We start from the raw sequence: 20357 nt of genomic DNA, 5'->3' as shown, positions 1-20357 counted from the left end.
GTCCACCATTGACCCTTCATTGGTTTTCAGGCCACACGCTTGTATACGCAACACATTCTTAATCCCACTCGTCTAATGCAGCGGAATGGTCTGTGGCCCTACACTTAAAAATATGACGCGCTATGAACCAGGCCTGGATAGAAGTCCCACGTTTGCTTGACCCTTGGCCCCTGACCGTTGACCCAAGAGTGTTGGGCCTTCTGTACAACACCACCTGAGTCCAACAGGAAATCCAGCAAAAAAGCGAGAGCTCAGTGTCCAGAGGCTACCCAACGTGTCATATTTAGAAGCACTGGGACACCGACAAAGCTGCTGTGTTTGAGCTTGGGAATGAGAACCAAGCAGCCATATATTCCCACCCTTTGGTACATTCACTGACCTTTGCAGGTTTTGCCATCGGGCTGCAAGGTGAATCCCACGGGGCAGCTGCAGCGCACCCCAGTGGCCGTGTCTTTACACGTCCTGTCACAGCCGCCATTGTTCACGGCGCAGGTCTCTGCAGATGTCGAGACAGGGGTGGAAAAAGATAAAGAGAAGAAGAAGGGGGTGTTAACAACTGACCCCTGCTTCTGGAAAGAAACCAGAGACACTGACAGTGATGTGGTGAAGACAAAGCTTCATGCAGGACAAGAATACACAATCAAACAGCACAGTGGGTTACAATGTATCCTTGTGTTTCTCATGTAGCTTTGTCAACACACAGATGAAAAAATACAGCAGGACGTACAAGTTTTCAAGAGGTGAGACATTTTTATACAAAGGTGATAAATACAGTGTTCATACACAGCAGACTGTAATTTAAGACATAAACACAAACACACTGTGCTGATAGAGGAGGGTGAAGAACTCTTTGGCCCAAAGGTCGCTCCTGTTTCCAAATGTGACAAGAAATCAGTTAACACAAATAAAAAAGGCAGGGTTAAGGTAAGTAGATAGGAAAATGAAGTTAGTGCAGAGTTGAGTGCAGTAAGTCTAGAGCACACTCGCTGGAACCGGCGTGTATATTTTTCTCCTGAAAAATGTTCTTGTACGTGGCGCAGATAACGTTTGCTCGGACTTGTGAATATTGCCTGAGCTGATCCCAAAACAAACACGAGCTCATGGTAACTCTAGCTCACCTGCCCGGCCGCTGTTGCTTTAGCTAAGCTCAGCACACACTTTCCCGACGGGCCTGGGGAAGTGCTGAGGAGGCTGAAATTTGACGTTGTCTCCTGTTTGTTGAAGGGATTCAATAAAACGACACCTAATAAGGAAGTTTCACTTAGTGACTGTTCTGCTTTTGGTGGGTTTGACTTCAGTAATTCCAGCAAAAATCCTTCAGCTTCAAACTCCCCTTCATTCTTGGAACCAAATTGTTTAAATTAAAAACTTTGCCTCATCAAATAACCGCTCCATAGTTCCGGCAAAGTTGACATTTGGAATTGAAAGGTCTTTGCTGGACAAAAGCAACATCTAAATCGGGGATGTTCCCCTCCTTCCTGGCAGCTTTTCCCGTTTAATTAAAATGCCAGGAGATTGTGCGCCTGAGAGAAGTGAGGAGGGGAAGCAGGAAAAGCCCTTTCAGGATGGCAAACACATCCACATCTAGAGGTCAATGCATTAGCATAATGCCCTTTCAGAATGCAGAGTCACAAACACATCTGAGCCAAGATGGCTGCTGCTTTCGATCAGGGAACAGGACGGTGTTTGTAGATTTGTTTGTGTTTCTTCATGCAGCTCCAAACAACATCAATCTCACGTCTTTTTCCTCCCTTTATCTCTGTTGTCTAGCCGGCATTTGTTTATCTGTCAAAGCTCGGCGTTCGTCATTTTGTGATTCTTCTCATGACTTATTTCTCTCTCTGGAAGAGTTCTGCAGCCAGATAGTAAACTATTTAAACTCCCAAACTCTGTAAAGTAGAGAAGTATTTCAGAATGAGGGCGAGAAGGAGAGACACTCCATCACCCAGGCAGCCTGTCTGATGAGCCCTGTAGGGTAAGCCAGCAGACCCCTGTCCCCTCTCTGCAGCTCTGTCGCGTCTGTGTGTGTGAGAATGTGTAGTCTTAATAACTTCTAGGTCTACGGGCCTGCACAGGTGTATGCAGACGCACATGCATGCGAGCAGACGTGACAGGGTGGAGGTGGTGTTTATGGGTCAGAGTGATTTATACTGAGTACAGTGGGCCCTATCATTAGCGGAGGGTGAGCACAGTCCTGCTCAGACCCCTTCTTTCTCCAGGCCCCGCCCAGCCCAGCCCCGGGGCCAGACCGAGCACAGGAACACAGACGCACCGCCGGGCCTGATTGATATGCTGGACAAGCCCCTCACCCCCCCTCGTCCCCCTCTCCAAGCCTCTACACCCTCAAACTCACCCTGCATATTTCTGTCCCAGCCTTCTTTGTGTGTCTGTGAGTGTGTGTCAGGGCATATTTCTCCATGGAGCTTTTATGTACCTCTGTTTTTTTGTGTTATTGAGTTTCGCACAAATGATTTGTTTGCTCAGAACTTACCATTTAAAATAATAATTTGCCGAAATGGTGATATAAATAATGGGAGGCTGGCGAGATGAACACAACAGAATTCAACTCTCCTCTTGCAGCCTGAACGAGCGTGACAGCTTCATGTGTGATTACAATATGTCAGCGAGAAGCAGAGGAATGAGAGGGAAGACAGTAAGTATATACATGTCCGTCACACTCCTGGCATGGAAACGCTGACCTCTACAAACCGCTCTTTCCATGAGAGAAGGACACATGTTCTATTGATTAAAGTTGGGGAGCATGAGAGAAAACCACGTCACTGTTTACACTAAAGCATCATGCCAAGTCACAGCAACGGCTGCAATACTGTAAAAAGGTGACAGGGGCACGATCACCTGTCAGCACTCAACACGATCCCTGTTTTTGCATCGTGATGGGCACCTTAATCAGCTGTCAGTCAGGCTTGTAATCACGCTATATGAATACACCTTTACTTTACACACCCGACTCAGCACACACGACTCAGTCCTGAAGTGATGGTTTATTTGGAATCCAGGAACACTGCCACTGTAGCACCTCTGACTCTCTCTATCGGCTCTTTCGTTCACATGTGTGCAGCACCTGGCTCCTGATTTAGCCCCTCTTTGAATATCAACATCATGAAATGTCTCAGTGTTACATTTCGTAAAGTCGCCCATGCTCCTTACATACCCTTTCATTTCCGTCTCGCTCTCTCTCTTCGCCTGTCCTCGCTCCGGCAGCACCTTTTTATTAAAGCCTTGCCTGCAGTTTCATTTGTCTCGATCAGAATATATCGTCTGCACTGTGTGACGCCAGAGACTGGAGAGCCGCGTGTCAGAGGAAGCAGACAAACTGATAGCAGTGTCAAATCTAACATACTGATGCTGTTCAGGCTGTGCCAGTGCCGCAGTGGGATGGCCTCTGTGCTCTCTGCAGCCACAAGCAACGAATGTTTGTTCATGCACGATGGACATACCAAAGGATAATCCTTTAATTAGAATAGTGACACCATTAGTAATGGCACTGTAAGTATTGGGGTAATATTCAGCTGCATATGGACAGGAATTAGTTTGATTCTTGTTCATGAATTTCACGTTTCAGATTATATGCACCACATTACTAAATAGCTAAAGGTATTGTTTGGACTCGATTAACTGTTTTAATCGCCCTTTTACTCAGAGTGTGTTACAAATGTGCGTCTGAGTCCCACACTCCAACACAAATTGCAGCAAACTACTGTGCAATCGTTTTTGGTTTAGTGTCTTGTCCAAGGACACTGTGACGTGAGTAGGGGATCAATCCTGCTCAATCTGGTGAGCCACTGCCTCCCATGATGTTTAGTCCATTCCACTCCCTAGCAACATTTTCCAGCTCCTCCTGGGGGATTCCGAGCCATTCTGAGGTGGGAAGCTCTGGGTTTATCCCTGGGTCTTCTCCCACTTGGAAGTTCCCAGAAATCCTAATCAGATGCCCAAACCACCAAAACTGATTCCTTGTAAAGGGAAAGAACAGGGTCCCTACTCCGAGCTCCCTGTGGATGCCTGAGTTCTTTACCCTATCTTTATGGCTGAGCCCATCCACCCTGCTGAAGAACCTCATTTCAGTTGCTTGAATTCGTGCTCTAATTTGTTTGGTCAGTACCAAAAGCTCATGACCATAGGTGAAGGTTTGTAACTTGTAAATTGGAAGTTCCATTCATTTTTTTCTTCTGCTCAATCGGAGTTGGGTTGAAGTGGCAGCAGGCTAAGCAAGTTGACCCAGACGTGCCTCTCCCTAGCAACACTTTTCAGCTCCTCCTGGGGGATCCTGAGGCATTCCCAATTGGCCAGTCATAATCCCTCCAGCAGGGCTCTGGGTCTACTAGCGGGGTCTCCTCCCAGATGGATGTGTGCCGAAAACCTCCAAAGGGAGACGCCCAGGAGGCATCCTAATCAGATGTCTGAACCACCTCAATTGGCTCCTTTTGATGCGAAGGAGTAGTGGCTCTACTCTGAGCTCCCTCTGGATGTCCCAGCTCCTTACCCTACCTCAAAGGCTGAGCCCAGAGACTTATTTCGGCTGCTTGTATCTGAGACCTCATTCTTTCCGTCACTACCCAAAGCTCATTACCATAGGTGAGGGTTGGAACATAGATCGGCTGGTACATCTTCAGCTTCACCTTTTAGGGCAGCTGCCCTTCACAACGATGGTTTGGTACAACGCCTGCATTACTGCTGCATCAGCATTACAGCTGATGCTTCAACAATGCGTCTGTTGATCTCACAATCCATTTTATCCCTACTGATTAGGAAGCCCAACATACTTGAACTCCTATACTTCAAAGAAGTACCTGACAACCACCTGGAGGGAGCAATCCACCCTCTTTGTGGCAGACAACCTTGGCCTCAGATTTGCCTGCTCTACTCCCAACCGCTGCGATGTAGTATTGCAGCTGTCATGACATTCTGTTAGATTCACCCAATCTAGATTTAAACTCAACCTGCTTGAATTACTTTATATGTTGTTCCAAACAGTTTTCCATTGTCTCTATCGGAGGCACTCTCTATTTTCCTAAACCTTAGTAAGAAGTTTTGGTGCATATACCTAACCAACAGGTGACCCAGGTGTCCTGTTTTTTGAAACAGTCTTAGTAATGTAAGGTTTAGTCACCAAAACTTATGAGTGAGGGTTTGGGAAAATATCAAGTATTCGATTAAATATGTCAGCGTCGTATTTAGGTTTAATATAGGACACACTGAACTCCTCTGTGGAAAAAAACTGCTCTGAAGCTACATCCTCCAAAAACCATGTCCAATCAAATGAGAGAGTTTTTTTGGCAATCAGAGGGACATCTAATCATTGAGAAACCTGGAGGCAACATAACATTTAAGACCAGGCTTGAAATGTCTTGCACTAAATCACAAACAGGAGGTGTTGCATTGGCCGGCCCTGATCTGATTGTGGAGGGGTTGATTTGAAGGGGATTAATAACTAGAATGTTTTTTGGTGGGTTATTCCAATAAATCGCAGTGTTGTGACCATGAAGTACAATTGGGCAGCCCTGGAACACCTTTGGTAACATGTTGAACACCATTGGGACAAGTGAAATGCTGGTACAACAGGAGTTGAAGCAGGGTTTAGCCAGTGAGGAGATATGAAATATCCAGTTAAAGGGTAATTGAAGGGGAGAGTGAGAACAACAAAGAGGTAGATGATGGATGATGAAACACCCATAAATCGAAATTCTCAGTTCTTGGCCAGAACCTGCTGAAATTAAACGTGTATACGTTTGGAGTGTGGTTCAAAAAGCGACACACTGAACAGCACGTATGTTTGTCGTTCAGGAGATCAGGAGAGATTTCTGTCTGATGTACCTGTACTTTACGAAAATAAAAGGAACGTTAACATCCAAAACAACACAAAATGGAAACTGGGCCTTGGAAGAAGCACAACGCCTGTTTGATTTTGGGTAATTCGGATCGATGAAGACATGGATAAAAATGTTTGTTTATTTACTGAGAGATGGGACAATGGTGTGTGAGCAAGATGTGACAGGGAGCTAATTATAATAATTGTTCTCATTGTTCTAACCCCACTGTTAAGGGAAAATAACATCAAATACATTTAACAGGATATTGGATCAGTTTGATGAGTAGTTCCTAAAATGTGGTGTAAGTATGACCAGGAGTTTGTGAGTGCGTTTCAGGCATCGTTAAGAGTCAAAAGTAAGATCTGACTATTTCCGTCTGATATTTCACTTGAAGTCATCCCACCAAAAGTAAATACAATTTTAAAAGATACATCTAATGACGGCTAACGTGCTTAAAGGTCATAAACAAGGAATGTTTTGGGGGCACATATTCTGTCAAGTCATTAAGTCTGCTGATAGTAACCTTAATTCAACAGAGAGCCTAAAAAAGGATTCTCCAAGGCCGGGCTCAGTCTACAGGAGTTTTAAAGTCCTAACCAATCTTGGAATCGGGTTGCATCACGAACATGAGGGGAACATCACAGGTGTTCTCACATAAAATCTCATGTGATCTCACAAGGATGAAAATGTACAGAACCGAGACAACCGTGGTGCAACAACCAATCTATCTATCTATTGGGAGATAAAGTCATCTCTGCTTGTCAGCAAGAACTGGAGACGAGACTGTACCTGTTTGTCAAAAGTAGTATGCTAGCTAAAGTTCGCCTCAGGGATAAAATGTTTTCCATTGTTTGTGAAGGTTTTCAGTCATCCTGGTAATTTGAAGCTTAGTCCAAAAGGCAACTGAAGTTCTTGAAGAACTGAAGAAGCCTTTTGGATGAGCGGTGAAACATCTTCAAGAACTTCAACCAAGTCCAGCTGCCTTTTGGATTAAGCTTTTAAATGTTTACTGTCGTTTGCAACACCATCATGGCTCTGTGTCCTTGTAGACATGTCTCTCATTTGCTGTAATTTCAAACATGTTTGATATTATTGCAGGGACCCGATGAGTATGCAAGCTGTCCAGATGTTAACACTGGATCTGTAAACCCCTCAGACTGAATGAGAATCTGGGTCAAACACTGTTCCTGGTCAGGGTCGTGGACCAGACTTTCCCCTCCGATTGTCAGGAGGGTTAATCAACCCAAAACTCTTGTAGTCTCAGCCCAGCCGTTGAGGAGAGGACAGGAATGTCTAGAAAAGGTTCACCTGCACCAAACATTATCATGGAACTGGTGTTTTTACCTGCCTTCAATGCCCCACCCGAGGATTATGGTTTAAGAATACTCTTTCAAGTACAGTATTACTCTCAGGTAACAGTTTGGTAGACTGGGGACTAGTTGCAACTATGAGTTATTCACGGGTTTTGCTCCGCTTGTATCCTGTTTTTGTAACATGGGTAATCAAAAATGTGGGGAATGGAACACAAAACATTTGTAGTGGAAGATGCAACTGGGAAAGTGAATGTTAGTTTCTGAGAAAACCTTAGAGCCATCTTGAAAACTGGTAGGTAGGGCAAGGGAGGAAGGGTTCAAAGGAAAACAGCGACCTCTTTTACTCCATCACGTTAGATACAGTTGCAACAAAACTGTGACCGGGGAGTAGACACAGTGGGCATCAAAGGTTTACAAAAAAAAGAATAAACAAAATAAAAACAGAGAGAGGAGGACGAGGAGGAACGGAGAGGAGTGGAGTCGGGGATACAAGCACAAGCGCCATGGCAACACATAGAAAGAGGAAGAAAAGAGTTACCCATAAGTAGCCGCCGTTTCACCCGCTTGTCCACATCAGCTACTGACGTGGCATTGAACTCAGAGCTCTCAATTGCAGCCTCATCTTTCTCTAAAACACAAGTGACAAGGGGACAAACAGTGAGCAGCAGGTTAATGAGAAGCCCAAATGACCAGACCTTCAGCCCCTCTTGGCGTTTGAGCAAAAAAAACCAAAGCCAAGAAGCAAGAAGCGATGAAGAAGCGACAAAATCCCTGTTAGAGTGTTAATCCCCAAACAAATGATAAATCCCCCAGAGCAAACAAAAGAACAAAACAAAGTAAATGGAAATGATCAGTATCAGTGTGTAGCTTACAAAATGAAGCGGTAGGTAGGTAGGTAGGTAGGTAGGTAGGTAGGTAGGCAAGTAGGTAGGTAGGGGAAGGGGTAAAGGTTCAGGGCTTACATGTAAAAAAAATAAATAAAGGTATAGGTGTAGGGTTTCGGGGGATGGAGTGGGATTGGGTGAACATTTAGGGAAATTTTAATTCTGATGTCGACGTTGCTGTTGTTGCCGATGGAGTTTCTGTCTTCCATATCAAACAGCCACGCTTTCTCAGCAATGATTCCCTTGCGTAAGGATGGAGGAGGAACACAAGACAGAGAGGAAACAGAAGGAAGTCCAACATTTTTCAGGACAAGCTGCCTTGAATCTAGGCGCAGAGACAGAGGCAAAGGTCAGGGGGTGACGATGACGAAGGAGAAGGTGGGTGCAGGGGAGAACAAGAGGTCTGACAGCAGAGTAAGGCCCTCAAGGAACTGAGCAATGACATGATGATTGAGAGGGAATGATGGACAGAGTAGGAAAAGAGAGAGCAAGGGAGAGAAAAAAGACTGAATCAGTCCCATCATGGCCCACAATGGGAGAGGTATATGAGGGAAGGAGGGGTGCACACACTGAGAAATGGGGGTTTGAAGGGAGGGGGACGCATGCATAGAAATAAAAAAGCAGGAGGAGGTAGTCTGGGGCAGCGCTGGTTGCCTGTTTGTCTATGGAACACATTACAACTGGCTTTAACAGTCAACGCTGGAAAAACCATGTTCCCAAAGCTGGGCAGCGGAGTCGGGGGGGCTGAGGAAGGTGATTGGGGAGAGGGGGAAAGGTGGCGGTGGCTGTTAAGATGGCATGCATGTGGTGGTAGGGACGATGGGTTTGATGATGGGGCTTGGAGAGGGAGTCGGCCTTTCACTGGGCCTGAGTCATTAGGGCCTGAATGAGCATCTCTTTGTGAATGGATGCCTCTTGCGGCAATAGGACCAGGCTTTGATGTACAAACACAGTCCTAAGGGGTGGTGGGGAGGTTGGATATGGGGGTAATTAATGTCCCTTCCATTCCCCTGCCCACTACCGTTTTTCTCTCTCTCCTCTCAGGCGCTTGATGGACAAAGTGGAGTACTCTCTGAAGTACACTCAGGGATGAATGGAGGCTTTCTGGTGCTCAGCTAACGGGTGAAATGTGGCTGTGTGAATGTGTTATTGTTGAATCGAATGCTTGTGCATACCAGTGTTCGTGCTTTTGAGCAAGTACTTGCTTGAGTGTGTGAAAATATCTGTCAGAGAGGGAGATAAAAATGTGAGTGTAAGACAGGTTGAGAAGGGGTGGGAAGAGAAGAGTCCTGCTGGCCCACTTGCTCCTAAAGAGTCTGTGAGACTAAGTGGTTGTCGGAGGCCCGCAGAGAGGGGACTGTTTTAGAGAGCCGGACCTACACAGGACGAGGAGGGAGGGAGGGAAAGGGGAGTTAAACCACTTTGCTACAACTACAGCTAGAAGGGGAATGGTAAAAACCAATGCACTGGAAGGAAACAGAAGGAACAGGGTCCCTTAAAACAACAACAACAATAAAAATGTTTTTCAATTCAAAAAGGGGAAATGAAAGAAAATATTAAGAAAACAGAATTAAAAAGGGAAACCATACAAATGCAGTGCCGGTTTTCCCATGCAGCTGAACAAGCAGACAGACAGATGAACGGAAAGATTAGCAAAAGAGGCAGTGGAAGACAAATGGACAATGTGGCGACTATGAGTGGACACATGCAAGTTAAAAGAGTAAAGAAGTGAGAGCGGTTCGAGTCCCTGCCTCTTTATTGAGGTGTATGGAATAACAGAGGGGCTGATGGATGGGGATGAGGTATGGAGGTCATTTTGGTGTTGGATTGCGGGTTTTGGTAGACGATGATTTGCTTGCTTTTTTGGAGGTGTAGGATGAGGAGGTAGCGAGAGAGCTTGAGGAGCAGGTTAGGTTTGCTTTCGTGGGAGCTTAACCTAAGATCAGGCTGCAATTGAGATGTCCGAGTCTAACACCCTCCGACCCCCACCCAGAGTCACTCTTTCCTCATGTGCACTGAGGCCTTTAAATCCACCTGATTTGGCTATAACATGGATGCTCAGACAAGACAGGCAATCAGGTACTATCACCAGAAAGCAGGAGGAGAAGTAGGAGGGAGGAGGACCAGAGGGACAGCGCTACAGAGGAAGGGTAAAAGGGAAGGTGGGGTTGGGGGTTAAAGGTAGGCCCAAAGAGCAGTTGGGACACTCAGACCACAGACACAGAGGTCCTTCTCTCGTCAAAGTATGAACAGAGACAGAGACACAGAGAGAAGAGAAACGAGACATTGGGAAAGGATGGAGAGGAGGGTTCCTGCTCGCTCTCATCCGGCTTCCTCTTCGAAGCTTTTTCTTCGTGGTGTTTCTTGAAGGCAGCTGGAAAGAAAGTGGGGTTATCAGCAGTCAAAATGGGGCTGCTGAAAAGCAGCACAGCAATCTGTACAAATGGTGAAGGTGAGAGAGACAGAGAGGTGTTTCCAGTGTTTGAACGCAGCAGGAAGGACAGCACATCAAAATGACATCAGACAATCGTGATTCCATGTGTGTGTGATCTCTTAGTTCACAGCCAAAACTGTGTTGATGTGTCGTCTAGATCTGCAGGTGGTTATAACCTAATCTGTCTACATGTAACAAAGTGTTAACCTCTAGTTGTTGCCTTTGGTTTTAACCACATGGAAAAGTTTACTTTTTTTAATGTGGTTCATTAAAGTTTACACTGCCTATAACAAACAAACCAGAGCGTGTAAACAAAAGTCACATGGACTCCCAGGTAGCTCATTATTTGGACTGAGGTTTGGTAACCTGTCATCCTGCCAGGTTAGAGAATCTGGCAGGAGCGGAGCCCCAAGTAATTGTGATTCCAAAGTCCTGGATTTTTGGTAATCTTTTGTTGTTGATTTGGATTTTGTCGTTTCTCCGGACAAAACCAGACATCTTATTTACACAGTCGTTATTCCAAGCAAGGAATGTGTTTTTCTTCAAGATGCAGTGGATGTTATGTGTTTTAGGCTTGATCAAAGTATCGTATCCTGCCTCTGTCTGTTGCGTCAAACACTACCCACAACCCAATGTTTTGGTTGTGAATGGTGCTCGAAAAACCGACAAAGGCAGAGCACAGCGAAGTCTTGAGAGTTTGTAACAAAGCTTTCAAAGTAATGTCTGGAAAATCATTTAAATGTATTTATTTATTTATTTTTAAAGTCTTTTGATTATTCACACAGGTCCAATCAGGCAACTGGGCTTTACTTACTGGCCCAGTGTAACTTTTTAATGGCCCTCAAGCAATCTGGCAATCCTTAGTGTTGGACCCTGACATGTACAAGCTTTGCAGACAATTCAGTTCATAACATCAAATTAATAATTCTAACACAAAGTGAAAGAACAGAAACAACATGTCACCAAAGCTTACACAACATTGTGGTCAGTAGCCAGAATCTCTACGTACCAGAATCATAAAGCAACATATTACCTCAATCCGTAACTTCAGTCCCTACCGCTAAGATACTCACGTCAGTCATTAATTTGAAGGTACAAACTACACATTTGAATAAGCAAATTATCAATACCTTCAATTAGAGGCCCTTGGGGTCCATTTTCTTAAAGTATAACCAGTGTGACTGGAACCATAGACTAGCTACGAGAGCAACGAAATGGAGATAAAAATCGCTTTCAGGCTCTGCAAACTATATCAGACATTTAAATCAGCAGGAAGGAGGTAGAGTAAACAGAGTTATGGCTAACTCCACTTACCTGGAACGTTTCATTCACCCTCTACTGATTAGAAAAATAGCAAGGTGAAAATGAATATCCTCTACATGAGAGCCAGGATGTGGAGGCATCCGTCTGTTGACAGTCATCAGTACAAACGAGCTGTTCAGGCAGAGAGAGCTGCCTGCTGGGTGCTGGCTGGGCTCACTGACACTTTTGATACGATAAATGTGTTTCTGTGGGAAATGTGTCATGTCTTATTCTTTTTCCATCGGCCAGCTCAGTAATATCTCTAATACTCAAAACATATTACTGCTCAGACCTCAGCCCTGATACTTAACCACTGTGAAACCTGCTCAACGACTTACTGTAGACATTGTCATAGTGTTTGATGCTTCTGTGGTCTAATAGATGGGTCCATTTGTCCCCGGGGATAATATCTGGGGCCTGTCTGGGTTACTCAACTGGGGCTAAGCCAATTTTGTCCTCCACATGGGGAAGCCCAGATGCATTGAGGAAATGCCCCTGATGGTCTCCATGGGGGGCCAATTTGGGATCCATCCAGTGCAGCCCATCACAACTCCCAACTGGTCAAATATGGCAGCTTGGTCAGTGGCCCTACGTTTTCAAATATGACGCTGTAGCGACCCCTCTATCGTGATTTCTGGACACTGTCCTCTAGCTCCTCTAGAGTTCAGTTTAGGTAAAAGGAAGAGCGCAGAAGATCACTTGGGATGATGTTTAAGGGCGATGGTTTCAGCAGGGGTTCGATTCTGGTTTGAACCAATACTCAAAGACTTCTTTCAGGAACTTCCCTTCTTTCGAAGCTACACAACGTAGGTTAGTTACGCAACTATGTTCATACATGAGTAAGCTAGTGGCCTACCTCTTTACGCTCAAACCTTGATCCTTTTCCGAGAGCTAACCAAGTAGTTTGGGGCCTAAACGGAATCACAGCGTTGACCATGTTTCAAATAATTGCACATTGAAAACATCCAAAATGTGACGTTTCTCAACAAGCAATGATTTAAAGTGCTTAATGGACATTGCTTATTTGTAATCACTAATTTGAAAACTTAATTTTAGAAAGTCTAACTGGATAATAAAAATGTTTGATGCTAACCTGACCGCTGAGAACGTTAGACCCAGATCATCATAATTTGAAGTGTAGCGCTCCTGACACAGCTGCTGTATTTGACAATATTGGTTTAAAAGTGTTCTAAATTGTATTTCTAGGCCGTGTATTGTTTATTCCTCTGCACTGCCCCATGTGGGCACCAACACCAACCAACTTAAACCAATAAACCTACCTAACACAGGTACGGTCCATGGATGTGATGGCTTCATTTTCCTTAAAATAACATGAACCCTGGAACTATATCATACAGAGACTCTACCTCTACTGAAGTGTTTACATCAAACCGCTACTCCGGCAGTCCAACTGAATCTGAAGGACTTATACCTCAAGCTGGCGTGCCAGGTTAGCTCTTTGGGTAAGATATGGATAAAAGAGATGAACCTCAAAGATGGGTTCAATAGTACGATGGAGTATTAGAGCCAGAAAAAAATAGAGATTACAAGAATAGAGTCTTCATTTTACGAGAATAAAGTCGATATTTTATTAGAATAAAGTTGTAATTTTAGACTATGAGCCTAAATATTATAAATATTAGAAGAGCAGCCGCCTGAACTAAAATGAGGAACGTGTGAAATATAACTTTACAAGTTATGCTTGTAAATGATGCACAGGAGGGTGAACACAACGTGGGCTGGAGCTGTGTTTCTGATATGACCCTTCAAAATAAGATACAGGCTAACGTAGCCTAAAATTACGACTTTATTCTCATAATATTATGACCATTTTTTCTTGTAAAATTACGACTTTTTTCTTGTAAAATTACGACTTTATTCTTGAAATCTATATATTATATTTTCCCCTCAATGTGGCCCTAATATTCCGTCATACAGTAGCTACCTTAAATCTCAAAGTTGCCTAAAAAGTATGAACTGCACTCACCAGGTAATTTCATCGTACTGCAGAACAGAACAGACCCGCCACAGCCATCATTTGAGACATCAAACAGGATCTAGCTACCTTCAATATCACGTCTACAGATCTTTTCTAATGCCTTGGAAACCAGCTATAACTTTGGGTAGCTGTGTACGAATTTTAAAATAATATATATGTATATATAAAAAAGTGGGTAGCTGTTTTCTAACAGCAACAGAGCAGCAATGAAATCATCTCACCTTTGCCGTTACTTACAGCAGAAGCTGGATTATCTATCTTTTGTGTGTTGTGGATATCAAGCTTTAAAATCATGTGTGTAACTCTGAAACTGTGCCTGGCCTCTATCAAACAGATGTTACAGTCAAACAGCTGTGAGGGCTTCAGGCTGTGTGAGAACCAGGAAGCCGTCTTTGGTCGTCACTCACCGATGCAGGTCTTGCTGTCTGAGTGCAGGGCGTACTTCTGGTGGCAGCCACACACCGGCCCCGTGTCCGTGTCATCACACGTGTGCTGGCACCCACCGTTTCCATAGTTACAAGTCACTGGAGACGACACACACACATTCAAGTTTCACTCCTGGCTTCTATTTTACGTGTAACAAAAGGCTCATGACATTTTGAACGTTGCGTCGTCCTTATTTAGATGCAATAAAGGTTGAAAGGGCAGCTCGGCCTCCTGTGAGGAGGAGAGGGAGACACAAAGGGAGTGTGAGAGGGAATTACAGAGAGATAGAGAGAAGACAAGAGGAGAAAAAAACAAGCAAGTAAAATAAAAAGGAAAGAAGGAAGAGGAAAAATAAGGAGTTAAAAAATTGATTTGGAAAAGAGAAAGAGGAGAAGCAGAGAATGAAATGGACAGGAAGAGGGAAAGAAAGCATAACAATGGGGAATATGAAGAGACATTTTTTATTGTTTATCAAGTAAAGTAAGTGTTGTGGAAGGAAGTGGAAATATTTGGTCTGAGCTGGTGGATTTTTTGGGGTATTAAAGCAGCCTGAGTTAGCTGCAGTGTGATTCAAACAAGTCCTAAATGATCGTCAAGAATGTAAATGTTAAAAGAACTGAACTTATATCGCTCTTTTCTAGTCTTGCGACCACTCAAAGCTGCTTTTACACTTCATGTCACACACACATTCACACACACGTTCAAAAAGTGCTATACAACTAAAGTTATTAATATTATGTGTTTTTTTAATAACTGATTTTAGAATATCTAATTCTATTTGGCTAAATTAAAGCACTTTGAGATGCTCTTTATAAATAAGCAGCCTTGTCATCATTTGGTGTCAACAAATGTTCCTGACCTGGTTTGGTTCAGGCAGAGAAACAACCTGGTTGGGCTTAGTTTGGGTTAAAATGTCAGTACAATAACTACCACAGATCTGGGAAAAGGTTCCTGTGTTTTAAAACAACTTAAGTTCCTTTGTTTCTCAAGGGAAACTTCCTGAGGTCTAAAGAGGAAGACAAGACAATGAGGGAGAGAGGGAAAGAGAAAAATTACAGACACTGTGATGATGTATATATATAATATATAATATACATATGAGGGATAAGAGAAGCTTTAGGAGAGAGAAACAGACACAGAGACGGGAAGGAAGCAGAAACAAACTCGTGATTATTAGGAGGAGATTTCACTGCGGGAGCTTTCTGAAGAACTCAAGAACCTCCGCTCTGATCCATCAGATCCAACTTTACTTCCTTGGCCCTAAAACAGGCAGCTAAGGTGTACTTTTTACCGGGCCACAAAAAACATAAGAGGGACTTTGCCATAATAAACAGACTGATGCGTCCAACAGTTGTACTTTCTCCTAATTTGTGTAATCGTCACAGTCCTCGAGGTGAAAAGTGAACGCAAGCGTGAGGAACTTTTCAAGGAGCTTTCCCTAAACGTTGCGGCTTCCCAAGCTCGACCACTTTTGGATGTTTCCTAAGCAGAAAAAAGAAGGGAGGAAGGAGGATAGAAACAACTTGAGGCGGAGAAGAGGATGTGGGAGAAAGAACGAGGGAGACATGAATGTGTGTGTGTGTGTTTGTAGAAGTATTAGACATAACCACCGCTTCTTTCATCACCCGTTTACGGCCGTCCTGTGCCGCCATGCTCAACAGGCCGGCACAGCACTGCGTCCCTCGCCGCTAATGAAATATTAGCACGGCGGGGGACGCATTAGGGGTTTTCACAATCTTTACACTCTCGCTGTCTGAGAGGAGAACACGATGTGTTGCCAAACAAAGTGTAACTAAAAGCTTATTTTTCCCCTCTCAAAAACAGCAGCCTTAAATTCCATGGCTGCAGGCGCTCTGCGTGAGGAGTGAGAAACAGGGATGGAGCGGAGAAGAGGGGGGGTTAGAGACATGAATTCTCTCTACTGAATCCTTCAGCACCTTCAGCTTGGCCTGAAACGCTTAACTGATTTTGGTATTAAATGTCCACCCTCATATTTTACCGCTGAAGGCCGACTGGAACGTGTCCATCATTGCTATTACAGATGTTTATTACAGGAAGAATTTAGAGCCTTCATCGCACCAGTACGTAACCTCAATAAACTCCAGTCTATGAAGCTAAGTGTTAATACCTCGCTGCCATGCGGGCCGTAAAGTAAAGTGACAAGTCAATTGGCTAAAGATTAACAGATGACAGAAAGTGTTTCGCAGGATTTCAAGACATCCAACGTCGGAGCTGCTTTTTTAAAGGGTCATTCTGGTGTTTTAAAACATGGGCGCGGTTTAAAGACACGTCGGGGTCTGAATGATTAAAAGGTACAAAAGGTTTTTGAAATCACTTCAGGCAGCAGCTGCGAAACAGGCTGTAATGGCTGCTGTGTAGCCCCTGCAGACAAATGAGCACGCTCAAAGTACGACAACACGACATTACAGAAAGGATCCTTACAGAGATAAACCTTTTTGTTGAAGAGGAAGATGTTTTTTTTTAACCTCAAACAGCCGTGACATCGCTCTTTTCAAAGCCACCAGACTCCATTTACAAAAGCAGTCATTTTAGCTCACAGAACAGGGGAGTTGCTGGTCTACCACTGCCTCAAACCGGTGGTATTTTTGTGCAATTATGTGATACACAAATATTGTTTTGGATCTGAAGTAACCGTTTGAAATGGCAAAGTCCCACAATAACAGAAACAGACCGATGGAGGCAGCAGTAGCAACTGTTACGCTCTGCAATGTAAAATTGTTGTTTTTGTCAATGAGGTTTGGTTTCTTGGAATACGGCAACATGAAGGGCTGTTTCTGGGCTAAAAAAAAGCATCTTACCTTTAATGTTGACTTCCAAAATGTTTGTGCTTTTTAGTCATTTAGACCCCAAAATATATAAAAACAGGACCCGGGTTTAAAAAGACTGGAATTTCCCCCTCTAGCTGTTGACATAAAACTATAATCACTCGACCCAAAATCGCAAATGGAAGCCTCAGAAGGCTTTACAGTGTGTACAGTTTATAGTCGACCCCAAAATCAGATAAGGAAATGTAGCAGGGGAACAATGGAAGAAACCTTATAAGAGTAGGAGTCAGTGTGTGTGTGGTGTAGCACTGAGGTCAGGTGTGATACCTACATGTACAGTCTTTCATGTTTTTGGCCAGCTCAAATCCAGGACGGCACTCGCACGACACCCCGCCTTTGCCTGGAGCCTCTCTGCAGATGTGGGCACAGCCGTGGTCCTTGTTCATGCAGTTCATCCCGTCTGTGCAGGAGACAGAGACAGCGGAGAGACTTTTTACACACTTTTTATTGGACTGTGGAAATGTGATGCTTTCATGTAACAGAGAACAAAGACAGCGAGAGGCTCTCACCCCGGAATACCATAAGAAGCATCTCTCTGTGTTAACATTCTCATTCGTATCCTTTAAAGGTTTAAAGCCATATCTTAGTTTGAATCCTTTTTTAGGATATAAATTTACATTGAACATGAGGAATATGGTTATTTATATCCCCGTGTCCATGATCCCCAGAGTGTCCAGGTTTCTGTTGATTCCTGACCATCTCAGTGATGATGTTCTGTACCAACAATTATTGTCCAGAAACCTGTATAAGGTGTTAACATGCTGCAGCGTCAGAACCAGGATAAGGGCTTATGCAGATTTCTGAAACCAGGATACGATAACAACACGAGTTCTTCAAAAAAGGAAACTTCAGGAACCCAATCACTCGGTGCGCCGCCTTCTATACATGCAGCGGCTGCAGACCTCGGTGCAGCAGCCCCGGGTTCGACTCCCACCCTTAGCCATTTGCCGCGTATCGTCCCCATTCTCCCTTCCCCTGTTTCCAACCCTTTCCTCCGCCCTCTCTCTCAAACAAAAGGCATGAAAGGACAATCAAAAAAGAAACGTGATCACAACCAGGATACTCGTGCACATGTAAACGCACTCAGTGACTTTGTTCATCAATCCAGCAGCAAAGCGTCTCGCCTGTCAGACTTGACCTGCCTGAAACTTGTTCATTGGGTCATTTTCTGTGAGTTTTATTATTTCCTTTTGGCCTTATTGAGAGAACAGTGATGATATGAAATGTGGGGGAAAGAGAGGCGGGAACACATGCACCAAAGGGCGGAGGTCGGAGCCAATGCAGCAAGAGCTTTGCCGCTACACATGGGGCACTTACACAAACCGAGCCAAGGGTTTTTGAACTTTAACCAAAGTCACATTTTTAAATGTTGACAAAGTATAATTTGTAATAATTTGTACAATCTCAAGTCTTCACAGGGTGTTTTGTTTTGTGTATTTTTTCTGCAGAGAGCTGCTTGTGCGACGCTAATAAAACGCCCTTCGATGCGTCAGATCACATGTTAAAGATAAGATGTGAAAGTCAAAGTCAGCTGGATTGTGCTGTGACGGGGCAGAGGAAAAAGAAATATACCTGACATAATTTAGGCGTATTAATGTATGCCTGAATATATATTTCTATGTCTGTACATACGACGAAGAAAGAACCAAATGTCAAATGAAAAGCCGGTTGGAGCCGCTGATGTTTAAAACTCATACGAATGATTTAATGCGTCGACGCCTCTGCTGACAACTTTACTGCATCACTGTAACTCTCATAATCACTGCAGAGTCTGATCTGAGCAGCAAACAGCCATGAAACCACATTAACTAATAGCAACAAGCAAGTTTTATGCTCTTCACACACCAAACTCTGACACATTTCCTCTCCTTCATCAGCGTTTATGACTCTGTTTAACTCTTTTCTCAGGACCTTCTTGTCTGCACTGACTCGTCTCCTGATCCCTCCATCCCTTCACTCGAGCCCGTTTGATGCGGTCTCCTAGCCTGGTGATTTACAGAGCACACTGTGGCAGTAATATCTGAAATAGGCCAGTGTTTAAATCTTCATCAGCGGGAAGAGGAGCCGGGGGAGGAAGCGGGGAGGCGGAGGACGGAGGGCCAGAGGAGGGAGACGCCGGCCAAAGATATCACGGAGCTCTGGGAAGACGTGGAAAAGTGAGTTTGGGAGTGTGTGGACGCCTGCTCATCGTGGCACCATCAGATGTCTTCACTCAGGAAGGTGGTGTCTTTTACAGAGTCTGTTTAGTGTGTGAGCTCCATCAGAGTCCAAAGTGATGAAAGGTGAAGAGACACTGTTTTTCTTTAACTTCACTTGTATTTTGAAGGAACAGCCTCCGTCGTACTCTCGGCCTCGGTGGAGATCTGTGCTCCACGAATACCAGAAGGTTTTCTTTTTTTGTGCACATATTTTTATTTTAACAGCCTTCTGCTGGAAGATGTTCTATAAAAATGTCCGAGCTCCACGTGGAAGATTGAAGTTTATGGATGGATCAGTTGTGAACGAATACTTTAGGGCCAAGCATGGTGAGACTTCTGTATGTTTCGCTGATCAACACAACAATTAATAAATAACAGACCAGGGGCCTAAAGCGAGTTCAACAGACCCAGGTTCTCTGGTCCTGATCTGGCTTCACGCTGAGCCGTCACACGATGCTGGTTATCTACTCAAGCAAATAACCGATCTACACACGGGCCTGTCTGCCGTCAGCTGATCGGCATATTTTACAAACTAAGAGCAATCTATGATTTCAGAAAGACGAGAAGAAGTTTCTCATAATCCAGACTGGATTCTTATTTAGTCTGCAGCTGCAGCGGCCGGGTGCAGGAAGGACAAATAGCAAAACTAAAGGCAGACAGTTTAAATGCACAATAATATCACTGCTCCTGCATCATTAGAGCAACATATACAGTATTCATTAGAACTCTCGTGCAGCTGCATCACACGGATAACATGGACCAAGTACAAATCAAAATAAAACCAGAGTTAAAGCAGTATGAATGTGAATATATTTCATAAAATCAGGAAGTGTTTCACCGCTCTCTCGCTCTCTCTCCTCCCTCTCACGATCTGCTCACAGAGCTCCTGAATCAAGAGACCTGATTGGTCAGTTCAGGTGTTTAGTTCAGGTTGATCTCCGGAGCAGGTTAGGCGTTCAGCATAAGTTACCATGGCGATCTACCCCGGTAAGAAGTAAATCAGCTTCCTAGTACTGAAAACTCGGAGTTAACCCTGAAGGTACCACAAATGCTGTGACGTAGTGTACCCCCCAGAAAGTTGCAACCTGTTGTTGTTTCTACCTGCTCCTAAATAATGTGTGTGT

General features: G+C 44.2%; 1 protein-coding gene across 3 annotated transcripts in view; it reads right to left on the bottom strand.

The window, feature by feature from the left end:
- Window positions 1–20357, bottom strand: part of scube1 (signal peptide, CUB domain, EGF-like 1) — a 119291-nt gene that overhangs the window by 35407 nt on the left and 63527 nt on the right. For 2 of the 3 annotated variants that reach the window (XM_069671069.1, XM_069671067.1), the window contains exons 5-8: window positions 17307–17435; window positions 14171–14287; window positions 7683–7772; window positions 380–496 (exon numbers count right to left, since the gene is read on the bottom strand). In XM_069671069.1, coding sequence (XP_069527170.1) covers window positions 380–496; window positions 7683–7772; window positions 14171–14287; window positions 17307–17435 — 453 coding nt within the window. The remainder of the gene's footprint in view (window positions 1–379; window positions 497–7682; window positions 7773–14170; window positions 14288–17306; window positions 17436–20357) is intronic. The other variant, XM_069671068.1, reaches the window with a different exon arrangement.

This window comes from Semicossyphus pulcher, unplaced genomic scaffold, assembly GCF_022749685.1.
Source record: "Semicossyphus pulcher isolate SPU_LCO1_2020_fin unplaced genomic scaffold, fSemPul1.0.p SCAF_20, whole genome shotgun sequence".
Classification (NCBI taxonomy): Eukaryota; Metazoa; Chordata; class Actinopteri; order Labriformes; family Labridae; genus Semicossyphus; species Semicossyphus pulcher.
This window is presented reverse-complemented; position numbering and strand designations above follow the sequence as displayed.